The following is a 27,055-nucleotide window of genomic DNA, read 5'->3' as shown; positions in this document are numbered from 1 at the left end:
CCCTGCGACAGGATCAACGTGATTTTGCATATCTCGTATGGGAGGTAATTTATTAGGGAGTTCATCGAGCACAACCCCCTTAAACTCCTGCGATACTGGTTCCAAATCCTCTAGGATATTCACAGGCTCCACATATTTTTTCTCTTCAACTAATGTATATATGTCTCCCGTTTCCCCAGATTGTTTAACAAAGGCTTGTTCAGTCATGGGAGATTGTCCTTCCATTTAGAAGTCTTGAGTTGGCTCACCGTTCCTATAGGGGTCACATATTTGCCACTGATGAATCCTATGGTTTGTTGTAACTCCGTTTTGACTCGGTCACCTCTCGCCGATAAATAATAGGATTTCTCTGCATAACCCTTTAATGTTTGGTTATCTTGCTAATAATTTTGATTTTATTGGAATAATACCTTATCGTAATTGGTAGGGAAGAATCGTATGTATAATAACTTCTTCATCCGCGACCACATGTAGATTGACGCCTTCATCCGTCTCGTTCGCTCGAGTTGAAGTTGTTCCCACCAATTTGAAGCTCTGCCTGTCAACTTGTAGGCCACGAGTTTAACTTTCTTTTCTTCCATTATGTTCATGTAGTCGAAGAAACGTTCGACTTTAAGCAACCAATCGAGGAAGTCCTTGAAGTAGAGTTGACCATTAAAACTAGGAAGATTGACTTTCATCTTGAATTCTTGATCCATCCGATCCATCTGATCAATGGCTCGTCTAGGATGCTGTAAAATCATGTCGCTAGATCCCACTTTATTAGGAGTGATCCTATGGTTCACTGTTAGCGTCGCCCTACGATCAATATGATTACGAATTCTAGCAATTGTTGATGGTGGATCACCACCATGAACACGGAGCTGCCCTAGGGCCTCCGCCAAACGATCCGCCATGCGATCGATGGAAGCCTGCAGCCCTTGCATGGCTTGCCGATTCTCTCGCCGTGCTGCTTCGAAAGCTGCGGCCGTTAAAGGTAAATTCCCTGGAACACCGCCCATGGGATTGTTGCCCGACCCGTCGTTAGAACCCATCAATCCAAGGAGAAACCTCGCTTTGATACCAAACTGACGCAAGGGAGGACGTGAGGTCGAGCACCGTCTTCCTCAAGAGGATAACTATTCCGAATCCACGGAACTTCTCTGGACTCCTCACAGAGACTTCTCGAATCCACGAGGAAAGAAAGCAGAAAATAGAAATAAATTCTAATAAAATCGAAATTGATTGATGAATAATTGATAATTTTCTAATGTCTCCTTACACCATTAATATAGGAAAAAAAATAAACTAAAATTCGTAATTACCAAAAATAGCAAAATTCTAACTCTAATAAAAATCCTAATTCTAATAAAACTCTTCTAAGGCCTAATTTCTAAAAATAAAAATTGCAAATAAACTTTCTCTAGAAGAGTCCTAGTATAACTAAAATTTATTTCTAAAAGGAAAGAAAATCTAAAACTCTAAAAAATATTAAAAAATCGGAATTACTAAAAATAGTAAATTTTTTTCTAAAAATTCGTTTTTGAGCTGAAAGCGCGCATTTTTTGACGAAACGGACAGATGCGACCCACTTGTGGGTCGGTTCACCTCGGATGGCCCATTTCAGTAAAGATTGATAGGTTGTACGCCCCGTAACGATACCCGGATCAAAAGTTATAGTCAATTCACGGTCCATCTTCTTTTGGCTCAACCATGCTAGGAACGTGTCTGTGACAGGTTCTACATCAAAATGCTTAAGAAAAAGAAAGGGAAATACAGGAACATGTGAAACAGACCAAAATGCGTCTCTGCAACATCTATGTGGTTTCTGCTTAACTAAAATGAAAATAATCATCAAATGATAGTAATGTTATCCTGTGTGGAAATTGCAGGCCTACGTACTCCTTGAGAAGGGAAGCCTCTTGGAACTGGTTGATCCAGTCCTGGGATCAGACTACTCAAAAGAAGAGGCATTGGGGATGCTGAACTTGGCTCTTCTTTGCACCAACCCATCTCCTTCTCTCAGGCCCATTATGTCTTCTGTGGTTAGCATGCTTGAGGGACAGATTTTCATCCAAGCCCCGACCATGAAGCCTGCTTCATTGAGCGACGGTTGGAGGTTTAAGTCCGTTGAGAAGCTCTCTCAGGACAGCCAAATTCATAGCATTTCAATGGAAGGGCCACGGATGGATTCATCAGTGTCTCTCCAGAGTAAAGAAGAAGAAGCAGAGTCCTCAACAAAAAAACCTCTACCTGATCTCATTTGATATGAGCAGAAATTGATCCATGCCATGAGAGGTTTATATATATAAGCATCAATGCCTCGTTTCATGTTAATGCTCCATGATTTGCAATGGACTGGGTGTGGTTCCAGTTTCCCACCCAGCCCAAACGCAAGTAGGTTTAGTTCTGCTGAAACTGCACAAACAGTTGCAATTTCTGGGGATTTCCAATTGGGTAATTCATTTTCTTCTATTTTCCTTGCTTTGTTTACGGTTTGTAATTCATCGTTTCTTAAAACTCACTTATATACATGATTGTGTCTAAGGGATGCCCTTTGGATCACTAATGTCCATTTGTGGGTCGTTTCATTCAACTGTGGAAGATAGGTTGGGCCCCCCTCATGACGTTTGTTTCGAATCCACCTCGTCCATCAGTTTCGCCATTTCAATTTAGGTGGTGAGCCAAAATAAAAAATAAAAAATGAGGCAGATACAAAGCTAAATTGGGCAACACGGCAGGAAAAGCGGGGAGGGGATTGATCTTACCGTCGAAACCTTCCAAGGGTCCACCGTAATTTTTATGTGCCATCCAAACTGTTCATGAGGTCTTCCCTCTGGGATGAACTGAAAACACTAAAATAGTAACCTGATCCAAAACTTTTGTGACCCACGAGTGTGTTAATGGTGGGCATTCAATAACCCCTGTTTCCTACCATGTGACCTACTTGAGTTTTGGATTTGCTTCATTTTTTGGCTCACCTTCGAAATGATATATCAAAATTGGTGGACAGGATGGATTTGCCACAAACATCAAGGTGGGCCGTGAGTTGTCTGGTCCATGAAATCAGATAATAGAGGAGAGTTTCAACGGTGGGCTTTTGTTTCCTGCCATGTGGCCCACTTGAGCTTTGGATCTGCTTATTTTTTGGTTCACGCCTTAAAATGATCATAAAACTGATGGATGTGATGGATTCTCAAAAACAAAATGTTGGTCCCATGATTGTTTCAACTATGGGCATTCAATATCTGCTGTTCCTACTGTGTGGCCCACTTGATTTTTGGATCTGCCTCATTTTTTGGTTTAGGCGCTAAAACTGGTAGACGGAATGGATTTCTCAAAAACATCATGGTGGGCCCCATGAATGTTTCAACGGTGGGGTTTAAGAAATTGGAGAGAGAGAGAGAGAGAGAGAGAGAGAGAGAGAGAGAGAGAGAGAGAGAGAGAGAGAGAGAGAGAGAGAGAGAGAGTGGCAAAACTGGTGGACAGGGTTGATTTGTCACAAACATCATAGTGAGCCCCACAAGTTTTTCAACGGAGAGAGAGAGGGACGGGGGATGTGTCATGAAAAATAAGGGTCTATTAGATGGTTTCCCTGTCAATATCTATTTCCTGTTCAGTTGGAGCCATTTCTCCTTGAACTTAAAAAAAATTCAACAAAGAAGAGCTCTGGTAATCTCACTCAATGGCTTGTTGGTGAAGCGGTTGAGGTTATAAACCCACGCACCCAACACCGTTCCACAGATGGACCCCACAATACAGGCCCATATATATGATCACTGGGCCCAAGCTCCTCGCATGGTTCATGGATGCCCTGGAAATAGGGCTGTCAAAATGGCAGATACACCACATATACAAATTAACTTGAGCTGATAATGTGAATTGATACGAAAAGACAAAGGTGTTGGCCTAGAACATGCGCATGATACTTATTTTAGACGCATGCAGCTCTGATGTGGGATCCTCCTCCGCATGATTTGCACATTAATATTTATTATTATTATAGTAAGCTTATCTTATAAAGATTGCGAATGGGTCCCTTATCGATGCATAATATTGTTCAACGTAATTAAACTTGAAACCCGGCGTGGCCTGTAATGGGCCAAAATGGTTTGGCCCGAGCCCAATCCAAAATGTTCGTATAGGCCCGACCCTAGCCTAATACCTGAAAAAAAGCTTACATTGAATGGGAAAGACGAGATGAGAAAGAAGAATTCATAGAAGGCTCCAATCCTAAGGCATGTCTCGTTCATCTCACAGTCAGGGAAACAGGAGCATTACTTAAAATGAGCTACAAAAGCTGATACATAGTGTGGATATTCAACACATATCAAGATGGGCTCCACTGTCAGGGAAACACCACACCTGACCTTGTCCCGTGAATGCGAGCTTGCAATCCTTTCGAGAAATTTATCTAAGAAAACTCACGATTTGGCTATATGTGGTGACGCCAGAGGTTACAAACATGGGGTCGAAGGAGAGATGAATTGAAAGTTTGATCCTGTTGGAATCGTTCCTGGAAAATGCTTCCATCTTCAATCGAATAATAAGTGAGGCGTTCTGGTCGCAAGGGTCGAACCCAACAGAGCTGATACGTAAGTTACGGCCTGAAATATTAACAATACAAAATCTCATATCCAAATAACATTTTAATGATGGTGAGTCACATAGGGCGGGATAAGAACACGTCGGGTTTAGGGAAGTGCCGGAAAGCAACGGGTAGGATTGTCTGATTGGTGTGCTTGTTGAGCCATGGGCCATCCACATTGATGGTCCATTTCTCACATCCATGGCCTACACGACTTTAGGTGGACAGTTCATATATATATATATATATATATATATATATATATATATATATATATATATATATATATATATATATATATATATATGGGACGATTAATTATATGCAGAGCATCACATACTCTACTGTACCAAGTATCTGGGCCCACCGTTGCCTTTACCCAGCTTTAGTGCTTTGGTTAATTTTCTTATCTTCGATTGAATACTTCTAGTCATGCGATAAGGGATATCTCATGAACGATGATTAGTAGAGAGGCCATGCATGAGCGGATTAGGTGTTACTGGTAACACATTAGTGGATGTTACCCTGACTGTGGAGCCCACCTTGATGAATGTGTTGTATATCCATGCCGTCCATCCATTTTTCTAGATCATTCTAGGACGTTTTCCTAAAACTTAATCAGGTCCAAATCTCTGGTGGACCCCAACACAAGAAACAGTGGTGATTGAATGCCACCATTAAAAACTACCTATGGCGCACCTGGGGACAACCGTTATGTTTATTTTCCATCCAACCTGTTGATATGGTCAAACAGACCTTGGTGAAGAGAAAATTACAAAGATCAGCTTCATCCAAAACTTATATGGCCCCAATAAGTTTTAATGGTCAATCACCATAGTTTCCTGTAGTGTGGTCCACCTGAAATTTGAATCTACTTAAATTGTAGGATCTGGTCTTAAAATGTGATGAAAAAACAGATGGACAACATGGATATGCAACACATTCATCAATGTAGCCCCATAAGGTCAGGGTATCACCCATTAACATGTTACCCAGGTACCGCCTAATCCGCTCTGAAGCAAAATCCGGACCCATTCTCGACCAGATGATGAGACGTCACAGCACGACGGACCTTCGCATATTTCTTCTCACTTATTTTACATCCCTCTCGTATTCGAGTCGGAGTGGTTAGTATATATGAAATCCAGACTTGGTAAACAAATGACTATATTTTCTAGAAGCAACTGACTCAACCAATTCCTTCTTATACAGAGTCGACCAGGAACAAGTCTAGGATTTGAAAAAATAACAATAAATAAACCTTCATTGCTTCTAAAGTAATATGACCATTTCAGTGATAAACATTTCCTTAACTCTATAAATACTAGCGTAATCTTCTTACAAAACCCACAGCCAAAAAACACTTATTATCAGATTCAGGGTTTCCTAGTTTACATACATTAACACTCCCAAATATTTTCAAGATGGCCACTGGCTTTCTTCTCCTAACATTCCTTGCATTTAGTTTCTCATTTGCCGCCGCATCTGATCCCAGCCCTTTACAGGATTTCTGCGTTGCTTTGAACAACAGCGAAGGTATGTTCACTCCATGTCAAGTAACTGCATCAATGCTGCAAATGTTTCATAGAAATGCAATCCACTTAAAAGGATTCGTGTGATGGGTCACCTTTATGTTGGTTTAATAGGTCTTGAAAGAATATACTGCTTACAATCTCTTTTTTTGTATTATATGATGGCAGTGTTGGTGAACGGATTTGTGTGCAAGGACCCAAAGGAAGTTAAAGCTGATGATTTCTTCTTCATGGGACTGGACAAACCAGGCAACACAGATAACAAGGTTGGGTCCGTTGTGACCCCAGTGAATGTAGCCCAGATACCTGGACTCAACACCCTCGGTGTCTCCCTGGCTCGGATAGATTTTGCACCCTATGGTCTCAATCCACCCCACACACACCCGCGGGCCACAGAGATCCTAACAGTATTGGAGGGCACCCTCTACGTCGGATTCGTCACTTCCAACACTGAAAATCGCTTCATAACAAAGACCCTTCATAAAGGCGATGTGTTTGTCTTCCCAGAAGGCCTCATTCACTTCCAGTTTAACATCGGCGACACCAATGCCATAGCCATTGCAGGATTTGGCAGCCAGAACCCAGGAACCATCACCATTGCAAAAGCTGTGTTTGGATCAAATCCGCCCATCTCAGATGATGTTCTTGCCAAGGCATTCCAAGTTGACAAGAAAATAGTTGATTATCTCCAATCGCAGTTTGCAATGAAAAACTAGAGCATGCCCCCTTACAGTAAACTCCATCATTAATATGTGGTGTATCCAGATATAGTTCTTTACTTACGTCAATGTTTGAATAAAATGGAAGTGCATCGTATTTGTTTTAATGTCTTTTGTTTTGTTTCTGTTTAATGGTTTCTTGTGGATTTTAGTATGTTATGTAATCTCTCTCTCTCTCTCTCTCTCTCTCTCTCTCCTTGAATGGTTCACGAATTTAGTTAAGATGTAATGAATATAATATAGCAACTTCAACAGTCTTCAATTGATCATTTCACTTCAAATTAAGTGAAGAAGCGTTAAAAATAAGCGTTAGCTTGGGAGAGGAATTAAGAACAGTATCTGCTACTGTCTCATTTCTTCTTCTTCTTTTTTTTTTTAATCAACACAGCATTGAACTTGACCTTTAAATGCAAGTCTCTCAAAGATTACTTCAAATACCGTCGGACAGAAAAAGGTGAAACCTAATCGCGCTTAAAACAAAACTTAATGGAAATAACAGTACCAAAATCACAACTATGACAGATCTGTAACAAAAATCAAGGGAGTCTTGAGAGATTTTATTTAAGCTACAGCCTGTTTTTTCAGCTTAGCGAGTTCTTGCCTGATTGCACCAACTCAGCATAACCTTGAACCTATCAAAGTCATTGAGAGAAGCTCCTCTTCTGCACGATCAGCTTTCGGCCCCATGAGCTGTTCTCCCACTTGTTCTTCACATCTGCAGCTTCCATAGCAGCAATCAGAGACTTCTTTTTCAGGATTCTAGGAATGTCAATCTTGGGACTGTCTCATTTCTATTTGGACTACATTCTGTATTCTTTTCCACCTCCCCATTCACTATGACATTTTTACAAGCATCTAGAGTGCACTATGCCCACGTCATAGTTGAATGGGTTGCATGCCATGCTACCACCCCCCTGCACATTGTAGAAAACAATGGCCAGCTGTAAGCCACCTAAGAAAATCAAGCCTATCCAACCATCACATGGCCCACACCATAGAAATATTTTTAAAAAAAATGCAGTCCAAGAGACAATGTTCCTGTCAGGCATATTGTCGAATAGCTTATGGGCATGTGCCAAATCCTCACACCTTGCATACATGTTTATTAATTCATTTATATATAATAATAATAATAATAATAATAATAAAAGACATTGAAACTGAACATTCTATAGGTGATGTACCGTTCACATGGTTTCAAAGTTTGGCAGCAACCAATGCCCAAGCTTGGATTCTCCGAGCCCGCCATGATACCACATCGACTTCATAATGCACAGGATGATCTCATTAGTGCTCGTGATTTTCTTTAGTTTTGCGTTGCTGATTTCTAGAAGGATTGATTCTAAGGCTTTGGTCTATTTGATTGGAGGAAGAGAATGCCCTGAATCCAGTGCATATAGAAGGGAATAGTGGTAAGACCTAGATTTCTAGGGTTTCTTCTGCAAGGGGGATGCAGAGAGGAGGCGCTGAAGGAAATATTTGACGATTCGTGAGGGGAGGTTTTGGAGAGGAGAGGGTTCGTGAGAGAGAGAGAGAGAGAGGTCCGTAGGGTTTTGTTTTTTTTTGTTCCTGACTAATCAACTTGGTGGCCGTACGAATGTTTCAAACAGTGGTCACTCAATCCCCACATTTCCTTCCGTGAGGCCAACTTGAATTTTCGATCCAACTCAATCTTAGCCTAATGCTCTAAAATGATCTCTCAAAACAGATGCACGGCGTGGATCTCTCGTAAACATCATGGTGCGCCTGATCTTAATTCAAGTGTTTAGAAAAGTTCTCTATCTCTGCACTCAGTCACGGTTCGAAACCGTTTCTGTATTAGAAAGGGCTTAAAACCGTTTCTGAACCAAAACTATAGCCGTTCCTAAACAGTAATTTTGGTGTAGTCTAATGAAGAAAAAGTAATATTATATGTAAATCATCTACCTATTGTATCTCTTGGATAGACTCCCTATCAATATCTATTTTCTATTCAGTTGGAGCCATTTTTACTTCAATTTTCTCTTGGTGATCTCACGCAAGGGCTTGTTGGTGAGGAGGATAAGGTTATAGGCCCGCCCACCCAACACCATCCCACAGATGGGCTCCACTATGTAGACCCATGTGCCCTCATAACGGTCGGCTATGATCCATGGGGGCCAACCTCCTCGCAGGGTTCATGGATGGCCCGGAAATAGGCCTATCGAAATGCAGACCATGCACACTCATATGATGAAACAAAGGGCGTTGGATTAGACCACGCGCATGATATATATGCGTATTTTAGAAGTACCCAGTTCCGATGCAGTGGGGCTGGATTACGTGCAGCCCCACACTCACCCAACACGGTTAGGCCCTGACCCTGGGGCCCACCTTAATGTATGTATTGTATATCCATGCCGTTCATCCGTTTCGCTAGCTCATTTTAATGGTCAATTCCCATTGTTTCCTGCAGCGTGGTCCACCTAAGATTTGGATCTGCTTCATTTTTTGGATTGTGCCCTAAATTGTTCTGAAAACGGATGGATGGCATGGATATACAATACACATCAACGTGGGCCGCACCTAATCCACTCCCTGACACTCCTCAGCAAGGTTTGTACAATAGGCTTATCTTACAAGCGTTGCATATGGGTCCCTTCTTGATGCACCACCCTTATCGTTGGAGGGTAGCATCTACACAGTGAGGTCCACCTGATGAGTAGGTTAATTAGAAATTTCACCTCTCTGCAACACTGGCATATGAGGCAGCTAGTGTATTAACTGGCTTGTAGACGCCTGTGTGCATGGGCTTAGCAAAGACCTTGATTGAGAGTGAGTTATGTTCCATGCATGCACGCCCAGAAAATGTACAATATTTCAACAGAAATTCAATTGACAAAAGCAACAGTTACTATGCACATTCATTAGCTCGATTCAAGAGAAAAGCCTGGCCCATGAATCAGGCCTAAGCCAAGAAATCTAGTCTATTATTTCTAGCCCAGATGCATTCATAATGCATGGCTTTGAGATCCCATAACATGCATAAAATAAGGAAGAATTTGAAAGTGAAACATTTCTTGAAAAGGTATTTTGCATGATTTTGAAGCTTGTGTTTTTGGGTAAGAAAAATGTTTAATGCACTGGAAACTCTTGGTTGTTATTAATGTATTTATGAGATGTTGTTGGAATTAATTTAAATATATAAGAACTCATCTGTAATGAGAATGAATTCTATTATTTAATTTATAACAAATATATTATTACTTACAAATTTCAGGTAGAAGAGGGAGTTGTGTGATTCATTTTTGGTTGTGAGTGAGTTCAACCTATACTGGTCGAATGATTCCTGATTCATCAGCAACTGTGATTACAAAAATTTTCAGTTCTATAGGTTAGTTGCTTGCGATGTTTTTGGCATTTTTTAATTTTTTTAAAAAGGGAAGGTGGAATCATTCCACCTGCACTTCATTAATGTGAAACTGGAATGTACAGCCATTCAGGCGGGTCCCAACAAAATGGTTCCGGACCACACCTATCATATATAACTCCTACACATGGCTTAACATGAAAAACAGAAAAAGAAACCAAATTTGGAGTGTCCATGAAACGTGGCATCATCATCTGATGAAGCAACAGGGCATCAGAGTACTACCAATCCAGTAAGCAGGACAAAACTCAAAAAAAAAGAAGCAAAAACTGAGTGACAGACAGGCTGCTGCTGCCTCCCAAAACATCACTAGCAAAGAGCAGGGCTGAAAACAAAGCTGAAACATCTTCCATGCAGCTCCATCCTCTTGCAGCAGCTTCATCTAGACCTGCTCCTTGCTAGCTAATTAATGATTTTTATAATATTTTTTGGTAATTCATTACAAGCTTATTCTCATTCAATAAAATCTCTCTCCATTCTTATTAAAACTCTTCAAGTACCTAAAACTAATGAATTTTTGGATTGTTTCAAAACGATTATAAATCAATCTCATTGAATATGGGTTTTATTCTCTCTTTACTTTTTTCTTATAACTAGTCTCATCAAGGTTTATTTTAGCTTTTGAATCACTTCTGATAGAGTTGTGTTCAAGAATATATACCTTTTTGACTTCAATATATCCATTCTGGTTCATTGTTACAGCATCCGCCTACATCAATTACCCAACTTGATACTCTCTAGCTTCTAGTAGTCTCAACCCCGGCATTTGGAGGACTCGGTCTCAAATGCCCCCGATGTCTTAAGACCCAAACGAGTCCCATGCAATTTGTTTCAAATCAATTCAGACTCTCAGTCAAACTAGTCCTGTTCAACACCATTACTCAAATAAAAAATCAAGTCACCAACTCAGCCGAGTCACAACTCAACTCAGTATCAAATGGGTTGGTCTAAGTCACTGAGTCTTAAAACCATGTATACAAGAGTATGTGAACCAGTTACGTGGCTATTTTATTTTATTTTTTCCTTCTCTCCTTTTGTCTCTCCATATGATAGGGGGGCCCTATCTCTTTTTGTGGATTGGCCCTTCCGAAAATATATCCAGTTGTACAGCCTTTGAGCTCCATTTTATGAAAAAGCGGAGATTTCCTTTTTAAAAAAAGTTAAAATTAAAAAAAGTTAAGTGGGTAAAATAACATGATCATGAATATACAAATCATATTGTGGTTAAGCTTATTCAAACAGAAGAAATGAATTTCTCTATCCTTTTTATGCTTAACATATATTTCATAATAATTGAAACGGTACCCAAAACGGTTCTGAACCGTTCCTGTTTTTCTATGACGCCTCATTTAGGAGCTGTTTGAAACCGTTCCTGAAGAATTTACGAATGATTTTAAACCATTCCTAAATGACGATTTTGGTGCAGTGTAACCGCTATTTAAAACTGATGTAGGCCCAATTCAAGGAGAAAGCCTAACCCAGTCACAACCCTTGGTGTACAGCCCATTATTTCTATCTCAAATGCATGATGCATGGCTTTGGGAGATCATGTTACATGGATAGAAAAAAAAAAAAGAAAAGGAAAATTAAGTGTCTTGGAAAAGTGTTTTTAAAATGGTTTAGAAACTTGTAAAAAGCCATAGCATGCATTGAGAACCATAATTGTTATTAATGCATTTATGATAGTTGGTTGCAATCGGTCTTTGTCATCAAAATATACTACTATAAATCGGCCAGTGAATGGTTTTAGAACTTGATTCATTAAACGCATAAAAGTACTTAGTGCGTTCGATAGGCCGAAGGGCATGACCAGTCACTCATACAACCCTTCCTTGGTCTTGAATGCCGTTTTCTACTCATCACCGGATCAGATACGAATCTAATGGTACCCACTCCTTAGATCTAGTTTAGAGAACACCTTGGCCCCTTCTAGCATATCGAGCATGTCGTCTAACTGTGGTATTGAGAACCGATACTTGATGGTAATTTCGTTGATTGCCCCGCTGTCGACACACATGCACCAGCTTTCATCTTTTTTTGGCGTTAATAATGATGGTACGGTACATGGGTTCATGCTCTCTCTCAAGAGACCCTTACGGATTAATTCCTCCACTTGCCCCTGAAGTATCTCACACTCCTTCGGACTCATCCGATAATGAGGGCGGTTGGGCAGGTTAACCCCAGGGACGAGGTCTTTGTGATGTTGGATGTCCCTCATGGGGGCAATCCATCAGGTAGATACTCAGGCCAGACTTCTTTGAATTCGTTTAGCAATAGTCTTAAACTTGGAGGGATGTTTGATGGTTCCTCTTCCTCGCCCTTCACCACTACGACGTATACCTCGCCGGTTTTCTTGGATTCCTCCATGAAGTCCCGAATGGTCAAGAGGGAACTCTCCTCCACTTTAGAAGCTTCACGGTGGTTCTTTGGTGCCATAGGGGTAAGGATTATTTTTCGACTATCATTGACGAATATGTAAACATTATCTCGTCCCCGATGGGTCGCATCACGGTCCGACTTCCAGGGTCGACCGAGTTGCATATGACAAGTTTTCATGTCGACTACTTCACAAAGTATTTAATCTTTATAATTTTTACCAATTGAAAACAAGATAGTGCATTGTTTAGTTACCTTGGTCTCATTCACCCTTTTTATCCAGCCAATTGAGTACGGGGAAGGATGTTTCGTCGTTGGTAGCTGTAACTTGTCCACCATCACTCTTGAGATGATGTTCTCGCTATTACCACTGTCTATGATCACATCATAGACCTTTCCGTTGACAGTACACCGAGTACGAAGTATATTGTGTCGCTGTGGATGTAATTCCTTTCGTGGGGCATACAGTAATCGACTCACAACTAGAAATTCACCACGATCCTCGCCCATCACTTCATCGCCACCTACTATTTCTTCAGTGGTTTGTTCATATTCATCAAAGTCATGGTCTTCTTCTGCGACCTCATTTTCAGTGCCCCCTTCGTTTATAATTAAGTGTACTGCGGGACGTTGAGGACAAGTGTTTGATAAGTGGCCTGGTTGGCCATAACGGTAACAATTGTTCGACTTTAGCCAAGCATAAGGATTTGAAATCCTACTTGGACTCGCTATTGTGGGTGCTACACGTTGAGGTCTGGATAAGCCGCTCCCCGTATCACGGTTTGCAGTTTTAGGAGGTTGAGGACATTCTTCTATTGGATCTTTTCCTCATGCCAGCACTAGATCTTGCATGGGACCCGTCATGGGGGGTCGAGTTGAAGGATATGAACAAGCAGGAGATCTTACAAGTTTTGCTTCTGCCCTACCCTCTAATTAAACTGCTTCATCCACAGTCCCGACTGGGTACATCTAAACTCGGTCCTGAATTGTCGGTCACAACTCACCTATAAATCGTGCCACCTTCTGTGACTCAGATTCTGACAGATCGTTTCATGTAGCCAACCGTTGGAATTCTTTAGTGTAATCTGTGACGGTTTGATTTGCTTGTCGACAATTTTGATATTGCTGGAATAATAGCTGCTCATAATCATTGAGGAGAAATCGTGATCGAAGAAGACGTCTCATCCGTGGCCATGATGAGATGGGCGCTTTATTCTGGAGGGTTCGTAAGAGTTGTAATTATTCCCACCATGCAGAAGCACCAGATTTTAATTTAAACGCTACCAATTTTACCATTTTATGATCTGGCACGTCCATATAATCAAAATATCTCTCTACTTCGGCTAGCCAATCAAGAAAATATTCTATACGTAATAAACCGTTAAAACTAGGAAGTTTAGCCTTACCTCAATAGTCTCTTTCAGCACGATCTAAATGATCACTTCCATGGATTGGTCATCGAGCAAAACCTTTATTAAGGTCCTCATCGCTAGAACTTGAATCATCTGGTGTAGTCCTACGGTTTGCCACTGGTAGTGCTCTACGAAAATTGGGATTGCATCGTATAGCAACCATGGGTGGTGGAGCCATCATGGGTGGCGGAGCAACCAAAGGTGGTGGAGCACCGCCTAGGGCTCGGGGCAGAAGTAGCGCATCCGCAAGACGGTCGAGAGTTGTCTGCAGCCCTTGCATGGTCAACTGACTCTGCCGGTGGAAAGCTTCCATTCTTTTCGAAAGATAACGAATCCCCGAATCATCGTCTACAGGATTTTGATTCATACCTTCATTGTTTGCCATCGGCCCGAGGAGAATCCTCGCTTTGATATCAATTGACGCAGGGATGAACGTGATGAGGATAACTACTCCGAATCCACGGAGCTTCTCTGGACTCCTCACAGAGACTTCTCGAATCCACGAGAAAAGAAAGCAGAAAATAGAAATAAATTCTAATAAATTCGAAATTGATTAATTGATTCATAAAAACGAGTTCAAATCCCTTTAAATAGGGGTACCAAGCAATGGAAAAGAAATCAGAATCAAACTACAACTAAAACTCGTAGAATCCGCGACTTACTATAAATAGTAAACTTACTATTTGTAGACGGTCGTGATGTCTACTAGTGCGCAAGGTTTTCGGCCAAAAATAGTGTCCTATTTGGCTTCACCAAACCGTTCTCCTAATTATTCTAAGCTCTTTTCACGTTGGGTGCAACTCCTAAAGTCCAATGGTTGAAGAGTTATAATCAAACTAAAACTTACTATTTATAGTAAAAACGAAATTAAAACAGGGAAACGACCGTCGATCAAGGGGTTTTTCGCAATTCCGGGCTGCGTAACCTGGCGTAGCAGGGTTGGTTGGCTAAAGTAGCTCGTTCTACCCCAAAATCATATATTTTAAGTCGTCGACCTGGCCTCTTCTGATCCATCTTGGCCATGGTCCGGATCACTTCTGTCGTCAACCGGGCCTTTTCTGATCCATCTTGGCCATGAAACTGTCCACGACCTGCTCTACATCAAATATGGAGATCAAATAACTTGAATAAATGAGTACCTGATTGGGAATAGAAGCTTTTGTTGTATGCTAGGCTTGGGGAGCCAGCACTGTTTATATAGTTCAGAGGCTTGAGGAATTTGGAACCATCAGAACTCCTCTCCCTAAGGCTTCATACGAATTTGGTAATCCTAGTCCAATTTAAACGCTGTGTGTGATAGAGTTGTAGCAAACCAAACCACTCCTTACACAATTTTAGATGTATCACAATTGAGTGAGGTCCACTGGTATTCCCTATCACACTATCCAACCCTAAGGGGAATCCAGACCGTTGATCAATAAAACCCACATTATAAAATTCTTACAGTTCTACTAGTTAAGATGCAGTAATTTCAAGGTCACTAGCTCAATCTAAGGTTTCCCATGAAAATATCCTAAAAAAATAGTAAAGAAAAGCAAATAAAGGTTTGACCGGCATTGAGTAGTAACTCCAAAACTGTCTAGCAGAGATTTTTCCGGATTTTCTTGATGGCATCAAGTGATGTTGATGGCATCGACCGATCCTTGATCTCAGTCAGATTGAAGACATCTGGCATCGGAAACTTGTCAGGTGGGTCCTTAGATAATGTTCGGAAATTGCAACATCCTAGAGATTTCAATCACATGAAGCATTTTGTAGGTTGGGCATGGTTAGCCCAATAGTCATACACAAGTTAGTTAAATGAATGACCGAAATACCTTGTAAAATGTCTATATATTTACCAGCAAATGCTTAAGTAAAAGAAAGAGAAATACAGGAACATGTGAAACATACCGAATTGCGTCTCTGCAACGTCTACGTGGTTTCTGCTTAACTAAAACGAAAATAATCATCAAATGATAGTAATGTTATCCTGTGTGGAAATTGCAGGCCTATGTACTCTTTGAGAAGGGAAGCCTCTTGGAACTCGTTGATCCAGTCCTGAGATCAGACTACTCAAAAGAAGAGGCATTGGGGATGTTGAACTTGGCTCTTCTTTGCACCAACCCATCTCCTTCTCTCAGGCCCATCATGTCTTCTGTGGTTAGCATACTTGAGGGACAGATTGTCATCCAAGCCCCGACCATGAAGCCTGCTTCATTGAGCGACGGTTGGAGGTTTAAGTCCTTTGAGGCGCTCTCTCAGGACAGCCAAATTCATAGCATTTCAATGGAAGGGCCACGGATGGATTCATGGGTGTCTCTCCAGAGTAAGGAAGAAGAGGCAGAGTCCTCAACAAGAAAACCTATACCTGATCTCATTTGATATGAGCAGAAATTGATCCATGCCTTGAGAGGTTTAAAAAATAAAAAAGCACCAATACCTCGTTTTATGTTAGGAGATTGTTTGGATGCTCCATGATTTGCAATGGACTGGGTGTGGTTCCGGTTTCCCACTTAGCCCAAACGCAAGTGGGTTTAGTTCTGTTGAAACTGCACAAACAGTTGAAATTTCTGGGGACTTCCAAATGGGTAGTTAGACGTGCATTTTCTTCTGTTTTCCTTGCTTTGTTTACGGTTTGTAATTTATCGTTTCTTAAAACTCACTTATCTACATGATTGTGTCTAAGGGATGCCCTTTGGATCACTAATGTCCATTTGTGGGTCTTTTCATTCTACTGTGGAAGCTAGGTTGGGCCACCCTCATGACGTTTGTTTCGAATCCACCTCGTCCATCAGTTTTGCCATATCAATTTAGGTGGTGAGCCAAAATAAAAAAAATAAAAAATGAGGCAGATACAAAGCTCAATTGGGCAACACGGCAGTAAAAGCGGGGAGGGGATTGATCTTACCGTTGAAACCTTCCAAGGGTCCACCGTAATGTTTATCCAAACTGTTCATGAGGTCTTCCCTCTGGGATGAACTGAAAACAATAAAATAGTAACCTGATCCAAAACTTTTGTGACCCACGAGTGTGTTAATGGTAGGCATTCAATAACCCCTGTTTCCTAGCATGTGACCTACTTGAGTTTTGGATTTGCTTCAATTTTTGGCTCACCTTCGAAATGATATATCAAAATTGGTGGACAGGATGGATTTGTCACAAACATCAAGGTGGGCCGTGAGTTGTCTGGTCCCTGAAATCAGATAATAGAGGAGAGTTTCAACGGTAGGCTTTTGTTTCCTGCCATGTGGCCCACTTGAGCTTTGGATCTGCTTATTTTTTGGTTCATGCCTTAAAATGATTGTAAAACTGATGGATGTGGTGGATTCTCAAAAACAAAATGTTGGTCCCATGATTGTTTCAACTATGGGCATTCAATATCTGCTGTCCTGCTGTGTGGCCCACTTGATTTTTGGATCTAGCTCATTTTTTGGTTTAGGCACTGCACTAAAAAGATCTGGCAAAACTGGTAGACGGAATGGATTTCTCAAAAACATCATGGTGGGCTCCATGATTTTTTTCAACGGTGGGGTTTAAGAAATTGGAAAGAGAGAGATATAATGGCAAAACTGTGGACGGGGTAGATTTGTCACAAACAACATAGTGAGCCCCACTAGTTTTTCGACGGAGAGAGAGAGGGAAGGGGGATGTGTCATGAAAAATAAGGGTCTATTAGATGGTTTCCCTGTCAATATCTATTTCCTGTTCAGTTGGAGCCATTTCTCCTTGAACTTAAAAGAATTTCAACAAAGAAGAGCTCTTGGTAATCTCACTCAAGGGCTTGTTGGTAAAGCGGATGAGGTTATAAACCCACGCACCCAACACCGTTCCACAGATGGACCCCACAATACAGGCCCAAATGATCACTGGGCCCAATTCCTCACATGGTTCATGGATGCCCTGGAAATAGGCCTGTCAAAATGGCGGACAGACCATATATATATATATATATATGTCATGCTCCCCTGCGCACCTACGCACGTGAGCAACTTTGCACACATGCCATGGGTGTCTAATCTGAACGGTCCATGTGATGCGGAATCACATAAAACCCAAAAAGACAAATTTTCACCCCGATCTAATATTCTGGTGGGCCATAGAAAAGAGAAATGCAAATCAAGGGAGGAAACTGTTTTCATTTCTCATGGCCCATCAAAGTCTTAAATCAAAGTAAAACTTGGGCCTGGGGGGTTTCAGGAGGTGCTGCTTCACATGAACGGTTCAGATTTTGGATCCACATCACGTATGATGGGTTCTCAAAAAAAGTTCGTACATAGTACGTACGAACTAGTTCGCAGGTGAGCGTTTCCGTGTGTGTGTGTGTGTGTGTGTATTAACTTGAGCTGATAATACGAATTGGTATGAAAAGACAAAAGGTGTTGGCCTAGAACATGCGCATGATACTTTTTTTTAGAGGTACGCAGCTCTGATGTGGTATCCTCCTCCGCATGATTTGCACATTAAGATTTATTATTATTATTATTATTTTATTACAATAAACTTATTTTACAAAGATTGCTAATGGGTCCCTTATCAATGCATATTGTTGAACGTAATTATACTTAAAACCCGGCCTGGCCCATAACGGGCCAAAATGGTTTGGCCTGAGCCCGATCCAAAATGCTTGTATAGGCCCGACCCTAGCCTAATACCTGAAAAAAGCTTGCATTGAATTGGAAAAACGAGATGAGAAAGAAGAATTCATAGAAGGCTCCAATCCTAAGGCATGCCCCGTTCATCTCACAGTCAGGGAAACAGGAGCATTACTTAAAATGAGCTGTAAAAGCTGATACATAGTGTGGATATACAACACATATATCAAGATGGGCCCACAGTCCGGGAAACACAACACCTGACCTCGTCCCGTGAATGCGAGCTTACCATCGTTTTGAAAATTTTATCTAATAGAAAGTTTGATCCTGCTGGAATCGTTCCTGGAAAATGCTTCTATCTTCAATCAAATAATAAGTGAGCCGTTCTGCTAGCAAGGGTCGAACCCAACATCTGAGCCAATATTTAAGCTACGACTTGAAATATTGACAATACAAAATCTCATATACAAATAACATTTTAATGATGGTGAGTCACATAGGGCGGGATCAGACCATGTCAGGTTTAGGGAAGTGCCGGAAAGCAACGGGTAGGATTGTCTGATTGGTGTGCTTGTTGAGCCATGGGCCATCCACATTGATGGTCCATTTCTCATCCATGGCCTACACGACTTTAGGTGGACAGTTCATATACATCGGACGATTTATTATATGCAGAGCATCACATACTATACTGTAACCAAGTAGATGGGCCCACCATTGCCTTTACCGCGCTTTAGTGCTTTGGTGAGTTTTCTTATCTTCGATTGAATACTTCCAGTCATGCAATAAGGGATATCTCATGAACGATGATTAGTAGAGAGGCCATCGTGAGCGGATTAGGTGTTACTGGTAACGCGTTAGTGGATGTTACCCTGACTGTGGAGCCCACCTTCATGAATGTGTTGTATATCCATGCCGTCCATCATTTTTCTAGATCATTTTAGGATGTTTTCCTAAAACTTAATCAGGTCCAAATCTCTGGTGGACCCCAACACAAGAAACAGTGGTGATTGAATGCCCACCATGAAAACTACCTATGGCGCACCGGGACAACCGTTTTGTTTATTTGTCATCCAACCTGTTGATATGGTCAAACAGACCTTGGTGAAGAGCAAATTACAAAGATCAGCTTCATCCAAAACTTATATGGCCCCAATAAGTTTTAATGGTCAATCACCATAGTTTCCTGTAGTGTGGTCCACCTGAAATTTGAATCTACTTAAATTGTAGGATCAGGTCTTAAAATGTGATGAAAAAACAGATGGACAACATGGATATGCAACAAATTCATCAATGTAGCCCCATACGGTCAGGGTATCACCCATTAACATGTTACCCAGGTACCGCCTAATCCACTCTGAAGCAAAATCCGGACCCATTCTCGACCATATGATGAGACGTCACAGCACGACAGACCTTAGCATATTTCTTCTCACTTATTTTACATCCCTCTCGTATTCGAGTCGGAGTGGTTAGTATATATGAAATCCAGACTTGGCAAGCAAATGACTATATTTTCTAGAAGCAACTGACTCAACCAATTCCTTCTTATACAGAGTCACCAGGAACAAGTCTTGGATTTGAAAAAATAACAATAAATAAACATTCATTGCTTCTAAAGTAATAAAACCATTTCAGTAATTAACATTTCCTTAACTCTATAAATACTAAATCTTCTTACAAAACCCACAGCCAAAAAACACTCATTATAAGATTCAGGGTTTCCTAGCTTACATACATAAACATTCCCAGATATTTTCAAGATGACCACTGGCTTCCTTCTCCTAACATTCCTTGCATTCAGTTTCTCATTTGCCGCTGCATCCGACCCCAGCCCTTTACAGGATTTCTGCGTTGCTTTGAACAACAGCGAAGGTATGTTCACTCCATGTCAAGTAATTGCATCAATGCTGCAAATGTTTCATAGAAATGTAATCCACTTGAAAGGATTCATGTGATGGGTCGCCTTTATGTTGGTTTAATAGGTCTTGAAAGAATATACTGCTTACAATCTCTTTTTTTGTATTATATGATGGCAGTGTTGGTGAATGGATTTGTGTGCAAGGACCCAAAGGAAGTTCAAGCTGATGATTTCTTCTTCATGGGACTGGACAAACCAGGCAACACGGATAATAAGGTTGGGTCTGTTGTGACCCCAGCGAATGTAGCCCAGATACCTGGACTCAACACCCTCGGCGTATCCCTGGCTCGGATAGATTTTGCACCCTATGGTCTCAATCCACCCCACACACACCCGCGGGCCACAGAGATCCTAACAGTATTGGAGGGCACCCTCTACGTCGGATTCGTCACTTCTAACACTGAAAATCGCTTCATAACAAAGACCCTTCATAAAGGCGATGTGTTTGTCTTCCCAGAAGGCCTCATTCACTTCCAGTTTAACATCGGCGACACCAATGCCATAGCCATTGCAGGATTTGGCAGCCAGAACCCAGGAACCATCACCATTGCAAAAGCTGTGTTTGGATCGAATCCGCCCATCTCAGATGATGTTCTTGCCAAGGCATTCCAAGTTGACAAGAAAATAGTTGATTATCTCCAATCACAGTTTGCAATGAAAAACTAGAGCATGCCCCCTTACAGTAAACTCCATCATTAATATGTGGTGTATCCAGATATAGTTCTTTACTTACGTCAATGTTTGAATAAAATGGAAGTGCATCGTATTTGTTTTAATGTCTTTTGTTTTGTTTCTGTTTAATGGTTTCTCGTGGATTTTAGTACGTTATGTAATCTCTCTCTCTCTCTCTCTCTCTCTCTCTCTCTCTCTCTCTCTCTCTCTCTTTCTGTTTAATGGTTTCTCGTGGATTTTAGTACGTTATGTAATCTCTCTCTCTCTCTCTCTCTCTCTCTCTCCTTGAATGGTTCACAAATTTAGTTAAGATGTAATGAATATAATATAGCAACTTCGACAGTCTTCAATTGATCATTTCACTTCAAATTAAGTGAAGAAGCATTAAAAATAAGCGTTAGCTTGGGAAAGGAATTAAGAACAGTATCTGCTACTGTCTCATTTCTTCTTCTTCCTTTTTTTTTTTTAAAAATCAACACAGTGCATTGCACTTGACCTTTAAATGCAAGTCTCTCAAAGATTACTTCAAATACCGTCGGACAGAAAAAGGTGAAACCTAATCGCACTTAAAACAAAACTTAATGGAAATAACAGTACCAAAATTACAACTACGACAGATCTGTAACAAAAATCAAGGGAGTCTTGAGAGATTTTATTTAAGCTACAGCCCGTTTTTTCAGCTTAGCGAGTTCTTGCCTGATTGCACCAACTCAGCATAACCTTGAACCTATCGAAGTCATTGAGAGAAGCTCCTCTTCTGCACGATCAGCTTTCGGCCCCATCAGCTGTTCTCCCACTTGTTCTTCACATCTGCAGCTTCCATAGCAGCAATCAGAGACTTCTTTTTCAGGATTCTAGGAATGTCAATCTTGAGACTGTCTCATTTCTATTTGGACTACATTCTGTATTCTTTTCCACCTCCCCATTCACTATGGCATTTTTACAAGCATCTAGAGTGCACTCTGCCCACGTCATAGTTGAATGGGTTGCATGCCATGCTACCACCCCCCTGCATATTGTAGAAAACAATGGCCAGCTGTGAGCCACGTAAGAAAATCAAGCCTATCCAACCATCACATGGCCCACACCATAGAAATATTTTTTTAAAAAATGCAGTCCAAGAGACAATGTTCCTGTCAGGCATATTGTCGAATAGCTTATGGGCTTGTGCCAAATCCTCACACCTTGCATACATATTTATTAATTCATTCATATATAATAATAATAATAATAAAAGACATTGAAACTGAACATTCTATAGGTGATGTACCGTTCACATGGTTTCAAAGTTCGGCAGCAACCAATGCCCAAGCTTGGATTCTCCGAGCGCGCCACGATACCATATCGACTTCATAATGCACAGGATGATCTCATTAGTGCTCGTGATTTTCTCTAGTTTTGCGTTGCTGATTTCTAGAAGGATTGATTCTAAGGCTTTGGTCTATTTGATTGGAGGAAGAGAATGCCCTGAATCCAGTGCATATAGAAGGGAATAGTGGTAAGACCTAGATTTCTAGGGTTTCTTCTGCAAGCGGGATGCAGAGAGGAGGCGCTGAAGGAAATATTTGACGATTCGTGAGGGGAGGTTTTGGAGAGGAGACGGTTCGTGAGAGAGAGAGAGAGAGAGAGAGAGAGAGAGAGGTCCGTAGGGTTTCTTTTTTTTTTTTTTTGTTCCTGACTAATCACCTTGGTGGCCGTACGAATGTTTCAAACAGTGGTCACTCAATCCCCACATTTCCTTCCGTGAGGCCCACTTGAATTTTCGATCCAACTCAATCTTAGCCTAATGCTCTAAAATGATCTCTCAAAACAGATGCACGGCGTGGATCTCTCGTAAACATCATGGTGCGCCTGATCTTAATTCAAGCGTTTAGAAAAGTTCTCTATCTCTGCACTCAGTTACGGTTCGAAACCGTTTCTGTATTAGAAAGGGCTTAAAACCGTTTCTGAACCAAAACTATAGCCGTTCCTTAACAGTAATTTTGGTTTAGTGGAAGGAAGAAAATAAAGTAATATTATATGTAAATCATCTACCTATTGTATCTCTTGGATAGACTCCCTATCAATATCTATTTTCTATTCAGTTGGAGCCATTATTATTTTAATTCTCTCTTGGTGATCTTACGCAAGGGCTTGTTGGTGACGAGGATAAGGTTATAAGCCCGCCCACCCAACACCATCCCACAGATGGGCTCCACAATGTAGACCCATGTGCCCTCATAACGGTCGGCTATGATCCATGGGGGCCAACCTCCTCGCAGGGTTCATGGATGGCCCGAAAATAGGCCTGTCGAAATGCAGACCATGCGCATTCATATGATGAAACAAAGGGTGCTGGATTAGACCACGCGCATGATATATAAGCGTATTTTAGAAGTACCCAGTTCCGATGCAGTGGGGCCAGATTACGTGCAGCCCCAGACTCACCCAACACAGTTAGGCCCTGACCCTGGGGCCCACCTTAATGTATGTATTGTATATCCATGCCGTTCATCCGTTTTGCTAGCTCATTTTAATGGTCAATTCCCATTGTTTCCTGCAGCGTGGTCCACCTAAGATTTGGATCTGCTTCATTTTTTGGATTGTGCCCTAAATTGCTTTGAAAACGGATGGATGGCGTGGATATACAATACACATCAACGTGGGCCGCACCTAATCCACTCCCTGACACTCCTCAGCAAGGTTTGTACAATAGGCTTATCTTACAAGCGTTGCATATGGGTCCCTTCTTGATGCACCACCCTTATCGTTGAAGGGTAGCATTTACACAGTGAGGTCCACCTGATGAGTAGGTTAATTAGAAATTTCACCTCTCTGCTACACTGGCATATGAGGCAGCTAGTGTATTAACTGGCTTGTAGACGCCTGTGTGCATGGGCTTAGAAAAGACCTTGATTGAGAGTGAGTTATGCTCCATGCATGCACGCCCAGAAAATGTACAATATTTCAACAGAAATTCAATTGACAAAAGCAACAGTTACTATGCACATTCATTAGCTCGATTCAAGAGAAAAGCCTAGCCCATGAATCAGGCCTAAGCCAAGAAATCTAGTCTATTATTTCTAGCCCAGATGCATTCATAATGCATGGCTTTGAGATCCCATAACATGCATAAAATAAGGAAGAATTTGAAATTGAAACATTTCTTGAAAAGGTATTTTGCATGATTTTGAAGCTTGTGTTTTTGGGTAAGAAAAATGTTTAATGCACTGGAAACTCTTGGTTGTTATTAATGTGTTTATGAGATGTTTTTGGAATTAGTTTAAATATATAAGAACTCCTTTGTAATGAGAATGAATTCTATTATTTAATTTATAAAAAATATATTATTACTTACAAATTTCTGTTAGAAGAGGGAGTTGTGTGATTCATTTTTGGTTGCGAGTGAGTTCAACCTATACTGGTCGAATGATTCCTGATTCATCAGCAACTGTGATTACAAAAATTTTCAGTTCTACAGGTTAGTTGCTTGCGATGTTTTTGGCATTTTTTAACTTTTTTTAAAAAAGGGAAGGTGGAATCATTCGATCATAGACTAATGGATATTTGTTAGTTGAATTTGGGCTGTCCGACTATCTGCTGTTTTGAAAAGCCATTAGATGTCATGGATAATCCCTCTACGTCCATGTTGAGTGGATTGATTTTAGCATGACCCACATATATTTGGGACATGATCTTGACTGTACATTTAACATACTCGTATGCCACTTGTAAGAGTACTATTTCTGTGCTCATGTGCAAGAGAATCAATGTTTTTCTAATAACGAGGCCTGCAAAGTCCTCTTATCTGCCGTTCGGCCAAAAAACAAAGTTATAAAGGATATTAATACCCTTTGTTTTTTTCATGCATCATCCTTATTTTCTACTTTTGGTGATACAAAATTACAAATTGAGCAATATTTTAGTTCCCCCAGAATGAGCTGAGATCCAGGTGGGCCCACCTTTTATCATGGTGGTCCACTGCAGCTTGCACTTGACCCAACCTCACGTTGTTCATACGATGGCAGACATCATACCGGGACCCATTCACGACCATAGCATGAGATATCACAGGACGACTGAGCTTAGCATATCTCTTCTCATTTACTTTGCATGTCTCGTAGTCGAATCGGAGTGGTTAGCATATATGAAATCTAGACTTAGTAAACAAATGACTATATCTTTTACAAGCAACTTAGTCAACTAATTCCTTCTTGTACAGAGACCAGGAATAAGTCTTGGATTTGAAATAATAATAATAAATAAACCTTTATTGTTTCTAACGTAATAAGACCATTTCAGTGATTAACATTTCCTTAACTCTATAAATACTAGCTTAATCTTCTTACAAAACCCACAGCCAAAAAACACTCGTAATTATAAGATTTAGGTTTTCCTAGCATACATACATACACACTACCAGATATTTTCAAGATGACTACTGGCTTTCTTCTCCTAGCATTCCTTGCATTCAGTTTCTCGTTGGTCTCTGCATTTGAGCCCAGCCCTTTACAGGATTTCTGCGTCGCTGTGAAAAACGAGGAAGGTATGTTCACTCCATGTCAAGTAATTGCATCAATGCTGCAAATGTTTCATAGAAATGCAATCCACGTAAAAGGATTCATGTGATGGGTGGCACACACCACTTTTATGTTGGTTTAATAGGTCTTGAAAGAATATACTGCTCACAATCTCTTTTGTATTATATGATGGCAGTGTTGGTGAATGGATTTGTGTGCAAGGACCCAAAGGAAGTTCGAGCTGATGATTTCTTCTTCATGGGACTGGACAAACCAGGCAACACAGATAACAAGGTCGGGTCCAATGTGACCCAAGTGAATGTAGCCCAGATACCAGGACTCAACACCCTCGGCGTCTCCCTAGTTCGGATAGATTATGCACCCTATGGTCTCAATCCACCCCACACGCACCCGCGGGCCACAGAGATCCTAACAGTATTGGAGGGCACCCTATACATCGGATTCGTCACTTCCAACACTGACAATCGCCTCATAACAAAGATCCTTCAGAAGGGCGATGTGTTTGTCTTCCCAGTAGGCCTCATTCACTTCCAGTTCAACATAGGCAAAACCAATGCCATTGCCATTGCAGGACTGAGCAGCCAGAACCCTGGAACCATCACCATTGCGAATGCTGTGTTTGGATCAAATCCGCCCATCTCGGATGATGTTCTTGCCAAGGCATTCCAAGTTGATAAGAAAGTAATTGATTATCTCCAATCGCAGTTTGCAATGAAAAACTAGAGCATGCCCTCTTAGAGTAAACTCCCTCATTAATTTGTGGTGTATCCAGATATAGTTCTTTACTCAAGTAAATGTTTGAAAAAAATGGAAGTGCATCATATTTGTTTTTATTGTCTTCTGTTTTCTTTCGATTCTCGTGGATTTTAGCATGCTCTCTCTCTCTCTCTCTCTCTCTCTCTCTCTCTCTCTGTGCTTGCATGGTTCACGAAGTTTGTTAATGAATACGATATAGCAACTTCGACAGTCTTCGATTGATCATTTTGTTTCAAATTAAGTGAAGAAGCGTTAAAAAGAAGCATTAACTTTGGTAAGGAAGGAAGAAAATAAAGTATTATATGTAAATCATCTACCTATTGTACCTCTTCATATGGGGATTGCATGTTGACCCCTCCCCGACAGACGTCCTTGGTGACCCAACGTGGTGGGTTTTAACTGGTCCACTTGTTGTGCCGGAGATGGGCGAGGTTAATTACAACCTAACAACTTTCAAACGTGTTTTAAGAGACCATTTCTAAACCAAGGTGCTTGGGTGAAAGATGCTCTATACTTTCAAAGTTGTAGAATTAGCGTGGATGTGCCAACGTCCATTTTACCTTTTTTTTTTCTCGAAGAAACCTCCATCATGATCGACCCAAACAATCCAGACCAGCT

General features: G+C 41.0%; 4 protein-coding genes and 1 long non-coding RNA gene across 5 annotated transcripts in view; 4 read left to right on the top strand and 1 right to left on the bottom strand.

Annotated features, from left to right (window-relative positions):
• LOC131245466 (probable LRR receptor-like serine/threonine-protein kinase At1g53430) overlaps positions 1 to 2,298 on the top strand; it is a 41,328-nt gene extending 39,030 nt beyond the window's left edge. Inside the window, exon 24 of the mRNA XM_058244954.1 lies at positions 1,872 to 2,298. Within this exon, the coding sequence (XP_058100937.1) occupies positions 1,872 to 2,246 (375 nt within the window). The 3' untranslated portion in view covers positions 2,247 to 2,298. The remainder of the gene's footprint in view (positions 1 to 1,871) is intronic.
• Positions 2,299 to 5,991: 3,693 nt separating this feature from the next.
• Positions 5,992 to 6,926, top strand: LOC131246944 (putative germin-like protein 2-1). The gene is made up of 2 exons (XM_058247404.1): positions 5,992 to 6,103; positions 6,268 to 6,926. Exons 1-2 carry the CDS (start codon positions 5,992 to 5,994, stop codon positions 6,813 to 6,815), a joined length of 660 nt encoding a protein of 219 aa, XP_058103387.1. The 3' UTR covers positions 6,816 to 6,926.
• A 294-nt stretch (positions 6,927 to 7,220) lies between these two features.
• On the bottom strand, positions 7,221 to 8,536 carry LOC131245470 (uncharacterized). The gene is made up of 2 exons (XR_009170889.1): positions 8,003 to 8,536; positions 7,221 to 7,732 (listed from the first exon to the last, which is right to left on the bottom strand). It is a non-coding gene; the product is annotated as an uncharacterized LOC131245470 (long non-coding RNA).
• An 11,734-nt stretch (positions 8,537 to 20,270) lies between these two features.
• LOC131245467 (putative germin-like protein 2-1) lies at positions 20,271 to 21,263 on the top strand. The gene is made up of 2 exons (XM_058244956.1): positions 20,271 to 20,443; positions 20,608 to 21,263. The coding sequence occupies exons 1-2, from the start codon at positions 20,332 to 20,334 to the stop codon at positions 21,153 to 21,155; spliced, it is 660 nt and encodes a 219-aa protein (XP_058100939.1). The 5' UTR covers positions 20,271 to 20,331; the 3' UTR covers positions 21,156 to 21,263.
• Positions 21,264 to 25,574: 4,311 nt separating this feature from the next.
• Positions 25,575 to 26,404, top strand: LOC131245469 (putative germin-like protein 2-1). Its single transcript, XM_058244958.1, has 2 exons — positions 25,575 to 25,686; positions 25,857 to 26,404. Exons 1-2 carry the CDS (start codon positions 25,575 to 25,577, stop codon positions 26,402 to 26,404), a joined length of 660 nt encoding a protein of 219 aa, XP_058100941.1.
• Positions 26,405 to 27,055: the final 651 nt, after the last annotated feature.

The sequence above is a fragment of the Magnolia sinica genome, chromosome 5 (genome assembly GCF_029962835.1).
Source record: "Magnolia sinica isolate HGM2019 chromosome 5, MsV1, whole genome shotgun sequence".
Classification (NCBI taxonomy): domain Eukaryota; kingdom Viridiplantae; phylum Streptophyta; class Magnoliopsida; order Magnoliales; family Magnoliaceae; genus Magnolia; species Magnolia sinica.
The sequence above is the reverse complement of the archived record's forward strand: the minus strand, read 5'-3'. Positions and strand labels throughout refer to the sequence as shown.